At 33.4% G+C, this 13005-nt stretch overlaps 1 protein-coding gene across 3 annotated transcripts in view; it reads right to left on the bottom strand.

The window, feature by feature from the left end:
* LOC150092739 (C2 domain-containing protein 5) overlaps positions 1-13005 on the bottom strand; it is a 615319-nt gene that overhangs the window by 520284 nt on the left and 82030 nt on the right. For all 3 annotated transcript variants that reach the window (XM_090414825.1, XM_090414826.1, XM_090414824.1), the window contains exon 7: positions 5390-5545. In XM_090414825.1, coding sequence (XP_090270951.1) covers positions 5390-5545 — 156 coding nt within the window. The remainder of the gene's footprint in view (positions 1-5389; positions 5546-13005) is intronic.

Below are 13005 nucleotides of genomic sequence, written 5' to 3'. Positions count from 1 at the left end.
GGATCACATGCTATTTGCTCCACCCAACAACTTACAGGACACACATAATATCACAAATGTTAATTATTAATAATTCGTTTGCCAGTAATGAAAGCACTTCTACTCACACTTGTTCTTTCCATTATATTTCTCATTCTCACATGGCTTATTAATGATGGTTCAAATATTTACACCTTTGAGTAATTCAAATAAATCAACCAAATATAGCATTTTCCTTCATTATTGTTTCCTAAAATATATCCTAAATCAAACACATTGTCCCTTTCCCCCACAGATTTGATTATAATTAACGACCCATTATGATGCAGCACCACATCTGCCAAAACATAAACCTGAAATTTCTGCAGGGCACAGTATTTTCTCTAGCCCTAACAGATACTTAGGGTGACAGCGAGAGGACTACGATTGTCCCAACGAGAACATGTTAAAGAAGTGTGAGTTAAGCAATGAGTAGACAGCCTGATGGTAGACTTCTATTGCCCTTTTCTAATGGACTGAATATGGATTGCTTTTAACATCATAAAGCAGATGCCACTTGAGTATGAAAGAATATAGAGATGATATTAAATGAGTGGTAGTCCTGGAATCTAACGTTAAGTACAACTGAAAGATACCATTAAACCAAACATTTTGGGATTCAATTATTCAAGATCTGGTTAAAAACCACAGAAGACATAGCAAGAGTGATATGCCTTCATTGTCAACAAGTTGGAGGATGAGTGTAGGGTTTGATATACATAAAAAATTTCATATAATTTTGTTTATTGTTTTATGAAATAAATTATTCTTAAAATCTATCCTATTGTTCTTTATATGCAGGGCCAAATGGCTTATCACAGCCAAGCAAGCAAGTGGATTTCTTTATAAGCTAATCTCTAACTGTCTGGTAATGATATGGCATGCAATACTAGCTCCACAGGCTGTTTTTATTGGGAGGCTGATTTTTGCAGAACAGGAAAGCATGAGCTGTTGCATCCAATTATGAGACCAGCTCATCTTCAGTTGAAAAGCCATTGTAAATATTCATCACAGATTGAAATTAAGTTTTTTTTTTTTCAACCAAAGGACACTTACTACAAACTGTACTTTACTACTAACTGTACCAAGTAAGTTATTTATGAATGAAAACTTAACTCATTTTTATTTCTCAGCAATCCTGTCATCCCCAAATATGGAAAAGGTGTTTACCTCCAAGCAGTTGTACAATATTCATTACTGAAATGATCCCATCTCTCAAGCTTTTAGAGCAGTGATTATAACATTCAATGGGAAGATTGGTTGAAAACAAACAATCTTTAGGCAATATTACCAGGCAAAGTTCTACATAATACACTCATATTTCACTTATTCCAAACAAAACAGATTTTAAATCAAGTTCAAGAATATTTGGTGAATGTGGGTGATTCATAAAGCTGCAGAAAGAAAAGTAATTTTTTTTTTTTTCATATGTTTGAATTTCTTGTTTTATAAGTGTGAATGATAGACTGAGTTATTTAGAAGTAAAACATTATTTAAATTAGATAAAGATACATTGCTGGTATGGCACCTACGAATAGCAAAACAATGGCGGTCAAGACATCTTTGTTTGACAAGCTAAATTTCAGTGATTTCTGCAGTATAAAATCTGTGAGATGTACTCATCACAAAAGATGAAAGATCTGTGGAAAGAGCGAAACTGACGAAAGAGTGAAAATGGCGAGAGTATGTAATAAATGCTTTAAAAATGAATAGAGAGGGAACAAATTACATGACAGTAGAGTAGAGAGCATTGACACAAGACCAGAAAATGTAAATATCAGTGATAATACTGAAAGTGAGGTGGCAGAAGTTCAGGAGAATGTAGAAGACCTGAATAAAAAAATTGCATGTTGCAATTTCTTTATTCAGGTACAAGATTGAAAGGCTGCAGACAAAAGTTTAGTCAAACTGGGAACAGAAAAAAGTCCAAAGCATAAAAAGAAAATTGTAAGAATAATCAAGAGAATAAGTGTAAGCAAATAATTATTTACGATGATTCTGTGATAAAGGGAGGTTCTTGAGAGCACTACAAAATCTTGTTTCCCTGGTGCAAAAATCAATAATATTCAGTAATGCTGTTAGAATGCAAAAAGGGAAAGTGAAAGAATTAATTGGTCTGCCTGGAACAATGACCTGAGAGGTGAGAAATACTGCATGAGGGAGGATGTCAAAGAGTTGTTGGAAGAAGTGAAAAAGAAGAGTGACAGGGTGAAAGTTGTGAATCTGCTGCCACACTATGATGTAGGCAAACTGAGAAGGAGAGCAATGGTAGTTAATGAATCAATATGCAGTTTGTGCAGAATAATGATGTAGAGTTTGCGTACCTATGGCCTGAATTTGATGGACAGAAAGATTAGTACAATGTTGATGGACTGCACTTAAATGGATTTGGAGTTAGGTGTTTAGAGAGAGCTTTATTCACTGAGAGTGTGGAAACACAAAGTCAGGAAAACTAAACCAATTAGAGTGGATGCAGAAGGTGTGTGGGAAGGCAGCCATGAAGTGAATGAGTAAATAAAAATATAGAATCTAGTCTCTCAGTCAACAATATCAAATGGGATAGTCAATTCAGAATGGAAACGTGGTTTGGAACCTAAGAGGATGCTACAATTTCTATATACTATTGCTAGAAGCATCAGGAATAACAGGGAAGAGTTTTTGGCATTGGTTTAGTGCAACTGTGCCAAAGTTGACATAGTTATAGAGATAGAATGTGATGAATTTAGTATTTTCAGGGAGGACAGAGTGTGGGGTACTGCTGATAACAGATGAATTACAGCCAACAAAATTAGCAGTCAGTCAGGCAAATGGTAGTTCTTTAGAGTCAATCTGGTGGTATGAGATCGAGGCCAATAGGATAAAATATAAAACCTGTTGCTGCTATAGGCTGGGGGATGCAGGGATGATGTAGAAGATATGCATTAGTAGCATTATTACAATGAGTGTGAGTGATCATTATTATGGATGACTTCAACTTTGGAGACAGATTAGGAGGAGGAAAGATAACATGGAAAGAAGGAAATGGAATTTAAAGACTTACTGAGAGATAATTACTTGAAGCAGAATGTGATAGAGTGGACTTAGGGTACGAGAGGTTTGGATCTTGTTATAGGATCAGAAGACCTGTCCATAACTATGGTGGCTACATTGTCTCCAACTGGAGAAAGTGATCATGTGGTCTTGACTTGGGAGGTAGCAAAATGTGTGAAATTCCAGTTAAGAAGTGGGGGGGATATGTGGAACTATAAGGCAGGTGATTATGATACACTAAGGAATCAGCTTGAAGCAGTACTATAGCATAAGGATCTGCAAGGGGAGGATGTTCACAATGCATGGGGGATAGTCAAGGGATATTTGGAAGAAGCAATATCACACTGTATACGCAAGTGTTAGGAGGGTAAATCAGGTAGGAGTTACACAAATGAGTAGCATCATTAAGCATGAGCTACAAAAAAAATAGGAAAATGTTGTAGAGGGTATATAAGGAGTAAGATGACCAGCTTATGAACAGTACAAAGATCAAGCAAGGAAGGTGACCAGCATGGTAAGGAAGGCAAAATCAGATTATGAGAAGAAATTAGCCAAAGAGGAGCAAAGATTTTTTTTCATTATGTGGCAAATAGGAGAAAGAATAACTATGGAATGATAACTTTAATGAGTGCATATGGTAGAGAGATAACAAAGACATACAAAATTGTTGAGCTACTGAGTGACCATTTTGTAAGGGTATATCATCTAAGTGAAGATATTGTTATGGCAGAAGTGACAGGGACTGATATGAGAACAGAGGTTGATGAATAAGAGTTACTTAGGATATTGCAGAATCTGAATACAAATAGAGTTGTGGGATTACATGGGATATCGGCTCGCATTTTAAGAGAATATACAGGGGAAATGCTGATGCTTTGACTAGACTGATTAATTTAAGCCTCAGCTCTGGCAAAGTCCCAAGAAAGTGGAATGAGGACAAAATAATTCCTTTGCACAAATCTAAGTCTCTGGTAGCAAAATTATAGATCAATCAGTATTTCAGAAATGATGGTAAAAACACTGGAAAAGTTGGCCAAAAACAGAATTCAGGAATAGGTGGATAAGAATATGATACTATATGAGATACAACATGACTTTGTGAAGGGTTGGTCATGCCTTAGTAATTTATTAACTTTTTATAATAGAGTAACAGTTGTGTTGGATAAAGGAAATGGCTACACGATGATTTTGATGGATTTTGCAAAGGCATTTGACAGGATACCACATGGATCTCTATTACACAAATCAGAACAAATGAGAATGGATATAACACTGGTTATGTGGATAAGAGGGTAGCTGCTGGACAGATGTCAAAAAGTGGTATATGGAGGAGCAGAATCCAGAAGGAATAGTGGTGTGCCAGAGCGCTCTGTGCTTGGACCAATGCTGTTTAATCTGTACATAAATTATATAGGAAATAATTTGAAGGGAGATATTCAGTTATTTGCTGATGACGCAAAATTGAGTAGGCTAACAGTAATCAAGTGATGTAGAGACTTTGCAAGATGATTTGAATAGGCTGACAGTATGGGCAAAACATAATGAAATTTAATTCAATTTAATGTGGAAAAGTGCAGTTATGCATTTTGGATAATAGATTACAAGCTGCGTGCCATATTGAGGGAAGTGTACTCCAGGAAATTGATGAAGCCAGGAATTTGGGAGTAGTGGTAGTAGATAGGGTTGAAGTTTAGAGGGCACATTACTAAAGTAGCTTGAGTAGCTCACAGGATTACTTGGTTATTGAAGAATATGATAACAAACAGAAATAAGGGCATTATCATTCCTCTTTGTAAAGCCTTGATACGACCACATCCAGATTACTGTGTACTCAGATCAGGTCTGGTTTTTTGGGAATGAAAAAGTGGTGGAGAGGATCCAGAGATGAGTTACCAAGATAGGGGAGTAGGCTATGGAATGCTCCGTATGAAGATAGATTGAGGGTTTGTGGATTGCAAAAGTTGGTTGATAGGCAAAAAAGGAGGGGATATGATAGAAACATTTAAGTTACTTAAAGGATTTTATAGGATTGATGCAGGAGGAATGTTTCAACACTTGGCTAGAAAGAAAGAGAGAGAGAGAGAGGAACAAAAGGTCATCCCTTGAAGTTGGGTAAGAGTGTGGTTAGCAAGGGTGTGAGGACTAGATTTTTTTGCTTGGAAAGTGGTGAATGAATGTAATGGGTTGGCTGAGCCAGTTGTAAGTGCTTTGTTTGTTGATGGTTTCAAGGAGAGATACAACAGATATTGTGCTGACAGTTTTGGTCTCCTATGATGAGTCTTAGGACTCCATGGAAGTGCCCATGTAATAATAATAATAAATAAACATGTTTTAAACCCACCTGATAACTTTGAAAACAGTGTTTGCCTGGCTTCATTTGATGCTCTTGGTGTACGTATTTTATCAATCCACTGATATTCTGGATCATCATTCACTACCAACTCTTCTACAAAGCCAAGAATACCCTGTGCCTCATATCCAAAAGGTAATGTGTGACCTAAATAATATATAAATATAATAATATATAAAATTGTAACACAAAAGTCATATATGAGCACTGATAGTAATACTCCAGGAAATGCTACTTAATTATGCAAAAACATTTTCAAAAGCAACACGATTAAGTTGTGCTCTATAAGCATGAATGCACATGCACACACACACACAGGCACAATAATGTTGAATCTTGTCAAGTAATTTTTGCATTAGTTGAGTTAAATTAGTAATCATACTGTCCAACCACAGATGTGAGATCCTCGGCTGACAATGTGCCAAGAAGAGGCACTTCATGTTGAAGGGGAGAAAGGAATAAGGCAATGTACGAGTTCGTTACCAATGCATGAAATCACATGCTTTATACATAAATTTTCCAACTGTTGTACAAACAAAATAGTTATTACCACTTTAAAAACTAGAATTTTCATAAAAGAAAAGCTAATTTTCTGTAATATAATAATAAAAAACACTCACCCCACAAAACACAATGATTACCCTATTATCGGAATGGATTCGCTTTCTGACAGGCGCAGAAGTGTTGAGGGGTCTCATATCTGTGGTCACACAGTACTTAAAAAGTTTATTTTAAAATTCCTCTTTCTGTAATATTACTAGGTTTGCTTTGCAAGACTTTTAAACAAGAAGTGATAGAACAGTGGTAGAAAATATACAAGAGTAATGCAATCAGAAGCACATATTAATACTTGAGGGAAAAAAGCCATTAGAAAACTTCAGTGTGGAAAAGTTTCATTATGTACATGACATATGACAAGAAATGCTCAATTATGGAGGTATAAAAGTTTTAAAGCGATTGCCCTGATTTTCAGAAAGCATGATATCAGAAGGTCAAATTAAAAATGATTAGAATCTGACTCTCATAATATCCATCTATAAAAAAAAAGGAAATAAAACTGAATATGAAAAGCACAGACACATTTTCAAAGTAAGTGTTCAGCTTTATGTAAGATTTATGCAAGCATACTTGAGAAGGTCTGATAAAAATTGTGAAGGAACTTATAGAAGAACAAACTGGGCTCAGGCCAACTAGAGGCTAACAGGATCAGATTTTCATTTTAAAAAAATAGTTGATAAATCATTGAAATATAAGGTTCTATATTTAAGTTTTGTAATTCTGGAAAAGAATTTTGCCTATTATACAGAGCAATACATATCTTCAAGTTGGAATTGAAGGGGTACAAGAAAATGGTTTGATGTAAAACAATGTGTAAGACAAAGGTGTACGCTATCAACACTCTTATTTATTATTATCTCTATCGATCACACTATAAAAGAAAGTCACCGTGTTAAACCTAACACCAAAACTGGGGATGTTAATTTCAGTTCAATGATGTTATATTCTTAAGTTAATCCAGTACAAGTCTGCAGGATTCCCTAAACTGAATAAAAGCTTAACAAATTTGGCATGACAATCACTAATAAAAAGAAAACAGGGCAGGAACATCCTGAATGGAAACCTACAGAACAAATAAAACCATTTAAACTATTTAGGCACAATTTTTAGTCAAGTGTTAAATGAAAAAAAAATTATAAGGAATAAGAGAGAGATCTCAATCAAAGCAATAAACTAGTTGTATACAAGATGGTGTTCAAACCAATTTTACCTTTATAAATTTGAGGACTGGATTCAAAGGAAAGAACAATGGCATCAGTGATATAATATAATGAACATATTAAAAAATGAAGATATTAGAAAAGAACCCTGACACTGTTAGCATCAGTCATGACAAATTATACAAAACACCCTACTCAGCACACAAAAAATGTCCTCATCCAAGCCCCCTCACATCTTTTAAATGATATGTCTGTGTCCTTTTTAATAAAAAGTAATTTTTATTAAGTAAAAATATATTCTATTTTGTCCCATCTGCAGATACTTGCCAGCTGGCAAAATCTTGCACATGGGTAAATGCATTTGTGGAGTCTTGGTTAGCATTCAGGAATGTATGAAAATAGCTAATCTGTAATGGTGTCACTTGGGAAGAATGGGAAAGAATGGGAAACAGAATGGGAAGAGCTTTACTAATCTTTATTCTCACAGAATAAAGATTAACAAATCAGATATTTGAGTCAGGATAGCAAGATAAAACCCAATGAAAGAAATTTAGGTCACTGATTATTGACGTCCTGATAAATAAGACTAAATTTGGAAGAAAATAGGATATTAGTAATATCCTATTTTCATTAATATCAACTTTCCATGTAGACTATCTTAGTATCTGTACCTTACTTATGGATACCTCTCAGGAATTTAATGATTATGATAATGAAAGCATTTCATGTTATTACAATTACAAAACAGGAAAAAAACATCACTGCTTAAATTCTCAGAAAATTTAAGATAATTTGAGAATGAAAAATTCTAAACTTTTCACATTCTTCTTTTTCTTCTCTGGCATGGTGATACCAAACTAGCCTTCTTAACTCATCCACAGTAATAGAGTAAGGTTTACTTCAGAGAATGGAGCTTCATACACACACAAACTCTGAGTCATAAAGTATGCTATAAAATGTCATAATTGCAGAAATATATATATATATATATATATATATATATATAAAGCGTATCTCAATGGTCAATGTCAACTGACTAAGAAAGACTACGAAAAAGGCAATGTCATTAAAAACTAAACCTGATGTATTTTCTTCCCCCAATAATTGTTCTAACATCATTGTAACAGAACAGCTGATAATTTTTCAGTGTTTTTCTTTCCAGAGGTAACCCCTGATTTAAGCAGATTTGCTTTGACACAGTTTTTTTTTTTCTTTCTGCAACTGTATAATGTACAACATTGTCCATATGTGCATTACATTACCAAGCACTATATATTTAAATGTATCAACTCATATCAGCGAGATGAAAATTTGTTGCTGATTTGAAGACAACCTTTAAAAATAGAGATATGTAAATATCAGTTCAAGACACTTCCAATCAGGGCCGAGCCGTGCGGTTGTGCAGACTGTGCACCGCACAAGGGGCGCTTGAAGATAGGGGCACCATTTCACGACGGGAAATAATAATAATAATATATATATAAATTTTCTTATTCTTGAATTATATCGTACTATATAAATATCACAATTACAATATATAGTTAATGCAATAAAAATAAAATTTTTAATCAGTCAAATTATTATGAATTCTAAATAATCTAACAACATTTTTAACTTAATACATCACCAGTTTTATTATAATTTTTTGAAGTAAAACGTTATCATTACCACAATTTTATTTCACAGAGTAAGCATCGACTCAGCGAAAATTGTATAAATATTCTTGATTGTTTATTATATTTTTAGTGGATATTGTTAGTTTAAGACAGACAGTGAATTCATACCGTCGACAGGGTGTAGCATAGAAGCAGCCTGCCTAACGGCGCTGCTTAATAAGGGCACTCATTCAGCCGTATTACGGCAACATGATATTTTACAAAAATACAGCGTTTAGTTTAGCAAATAAAAAAGGTGCCATTTCTCCATTGAGAGTTAAATATGTGCTTATTACATTTTATTAATAAAAAATTTAGTCATACATACTAAAACTAAACATTTTAGAACCCACTTATTAGATACTTAAGGAAACAACCCATAAAGTATCATACGATGTGAATTTCATAAACTTTTATAGTGTGTGTGTGTATATATATATATATATATATATATATATATATATATATACACATATATATTAAATTATATTATGAATGAATTCTCCTACTCAAATTGCGAATCACTATCGCTCCGACTTTCACATTTTACTCCCTGCAGTAAACAATACACCCTCCACAACAGCAACTGTACTGAAGAAACACAAAAACAATTCGTTTTATCATGTCACTGAATAAGGTTCAGAGACATTTGCAGACTGTGTAATATATTTCTCAAAAAACAGTGCAATTAGAGCAACTGGGAATATATAAACACTAACTAATAATCACATCTCCTCTGCTGTATAGACTGGAGCAAACCACATGTTGCAGGTGCAACATATGGTTTTGCTTGATACTACCCTGTCATGAGCGTGTTAAAACTAAGAAATACATAGTGAATGCATTTCAGATATTATGGAAATCAATTTAAGAGAATTAGCAATTGTCAGCTTGTTTTGTTTGGGTCGTGCGATCTTTTGTTAATACCGCACCAATCATATGCACTTCTTAGTAGTTGCTTTTTCTCTACTGGCCTACAATCGCACACATCTTTCACTTCCCATTAGTAATTTGTCAAGGATTGTTCATTATGTATCTCAAGTTTTAAATTACTGGTAATTTTTGCTTGATATAATGGGAAAGGAGATGACTCTATTTGGGTAGATAACTTTGATTGCACATATAAGGAAACTGCTCTCGAGGACAGAAGAAGTGATGGAGAATAGAAGCTTTTTGGTAAGTCATACCCATTTTCAGTTTTTTTTTCCTGAAAACTTTAGTTTCTGAAAATCCCCGCATATATCTCAGACCACGATTTTTTAGCTTTCATTTTGGTAAAAAGTGCGAGTTATAGTTGAGTAAATACAGTAATTTTTTTAGCTTTCAAATTCTTAAGTATGGATCATTGGTTAAAGACTGGATTTATAAAACGTACATAAGAGAGCAATATAGCAGATATAGAAATAGGCAATTTCACTTGTCTCATTGATGATAAATTATTTATATTAAGTAAAAATGTATAGTATCTTTATAAATTTTGTTCTATTAAAAATAAATCTTTTTTTTCTTTGTTGAAATGTATATCTAAATTCAAATAAAACAGACATTTAAAATGAAATATATTTTTATTTATTTATTACTGTTATTATTATTTTGATAAGGGTATTTTGAAAAGGTACTTGGGTAATAATGAAAACTAAAGAAGGGGTACACAGATATCTGAAGTTTCAGAAACACTGATCTATCCAAATATTTAGTCTGAAACATAGGTGTATAGTATAATGTTCGTTTTTTTAAATTCAGCTTCAAATTTGGATAGACGACATAGCGTCTATCCAAATATGCACTTCTTACATTGTTTTCAGCATCATTTCAATTCTAAATGCGAAACATATTGAGTGTATTATGTATTCTGTGTTTAAGTGACTTTGGACAATTTTTGACTTGTTTTTGTGAATTTGGATTATTATTCACGTAAAGTAAGTACGTCTATTATATTTTTGTTAAGTTTGAAAATCAGTTTCATTGTTTCATTTTAGTTAATTATCTTATTTTGAAAACAAAAGATTTTTATCTTATGTTGGGTAGACGTCTAGAAAATAAGAAATTTATTTATATATTTATTCTTCTTCTGGTTGAAAGACATTGGGATTGGGGTCCTTTTACTAATTTCTTTAATAAATAATTTTAATATTCTAGAAATTTCTTAATTATTAAACAATTACCAGAATGTAAAAAATATTAAATAAATATCACTGAGAAACCAATCATTGCCTAATATCTCTACTTGCTAATTTTCAAAAAAATACCTAAAATGTAAGTATATTTATTATTCAAAACATCTGAAAAATCAAATTCTGTAATAAAAAAAAATAGTCAGTTTTGGGCCATTCACCTTAAAAATAATAGGGGTTAAAAAATAAGTTTAAGGGAAAATTTCAGCAATTATCATTTATTTTGGTGGACAACTTTTAACGCTCTTCTTATTTTAAAGTCTAACCAAGTATGTTAACCCCCAGATGTCGGAAAAAAAGCCAAAGAAGTTTTCTGGTGCACAAAACAGGAAAAAACAATTGCAACGAGTACAACTGGAACATAAATTGGCTGGATTGCTGAATAAATTTTTAACTTCAGAACCACATAAAAACGAAGAACAGAAATTTCTGATGAAGCAAGTACTCCGTGTAGCTCCTCTACTACAGAAAAAGAAAGGACACAAGATAACTATGAGGAAACAAATGTTATATGCAAAAATGAAACTGGCCTGACAGGACTGTCTACAGAAGTTGCAGCAGAGGAAATATTGGATTCCGATTCAGTGAAACACGAAACTTCAAATTTTACTTTAAATTTTAATGTTAATGATCCAGGTACTTGGCTGAATCATATAACCACCAAAATTAAAGATTGTTTAGTTGAGCATTGCCCGCGTCAAGTAGTTAATAAAGAATTTCCCAAAGATGAATCTGGCCGCCAGTTTTCCGATTCATACTATTATTGAAAAACTTTTAAGAAGTTATTTAGTTTATTCAGAATCACGAAATTCGGTTTTCTGTTATTATTGCAAAATATTTGGTAGTCAAAATTCCCAACTTACTAACGAATACAGTTGTAACGAATGGCAACATTTTAGTCATATACTAAAAATACACTGTTCAAAATACAGCGAACTTAAAATGTCGTTGATTAAGAAATGCATTATTGATTGCACACAAAAAAGATTATACGAAACTGAGAAAAAATATTGGCAATCTGTTATAGCACGGTTAATCTACATAATACAATATTTATCAAGACAGTGTATAGCTTTTAGAGGTTCTTCACAAAAACTTTTTGAAAATGATAACGGCAATTTTTTAAAGTTAGTAGAAACTGTCGCTAAATTTGATTCGATAATGGCAGAACACTTGCATTACATCCAAACATCACAAAAAAGCCAAATCGCTCTAGCTCAATTAGCGTTACCCTCGTGGTGCACCCTGGGTAACGCTAATTGAGCTAGAGCAATTTGGCAGCCAGTCTAACACTTAGTTCTCCTGGCTAAGGCATGCAGTCAAACAATACTGATTTTTCTAATTTAATTGATGATGCTGACAAAAAACTGGGATTTAGCCTTAAGATGTGTCAACTGAATATCGAGGGAATTAACTGAGCAAAATGTGACTATCTCTGCAAAATACTACAAGAAAATAACATTGACGTTGTGCTTCTTCAAGAAACACATGTTGAAAACGAAGACGACCTTAATAGAAGAGGTAAAATAACTGGTTACACTCTGATTGGTGCTACATACCACCGGAATTATGGCATTGCAACATATATCAAGGATGATATAGAAAATGCTTCTATCCTGACAATGAGATGCGATAACGATACCCATCTTGTGAGTGTGAAAATTCACAACGTAACAATAGTCAATGTCTATAAACCTCCTTTAACATCTTAGTCTATAGATGTGATACCTACTTATCAACATCCAACAGTATGGATTGGTGATTTTAATAGCCATCATGAAGAATGGAAGTACCGTGATAACAACGACTGCAGGACTGCCCTCGTTCAATGGGCAGAAATAAATAATATACACCTTGTATTTGATGCCAAAGATAGAAATATCTTTAGATCATCAGCATGGCAAACAGAGTCTAATCCAGACTTATGTTTTGTTTCAATAAACACAAAAGGGCAAACATAACCAGCAAAACGATATGTACTTTCTAACTTCCCACACAGTCAACATCGACCGGTGTTACTGGAAATTGGTATATGACACTACCTATAGCAAGATCCTTTC

This window comes from Typopeltis vanoorti, chromosome 25 (genome assembly GCF_054136105.1).
Source record: "Typopeltis vanoorti isolate ZY-2024b chromosome 25, IOZ_Tvanoo_1.0, whole genome shotgun sequence".
NCBI lineage: Eukaryota > Metazoa > Arthropoda > Arachnida > Uropygi > Thelyphonidae > Typopeltis > Typopeltis vanoorti.
This window is presented reverse-complemented; position numbering and strand designations above follow the sequence as displayed.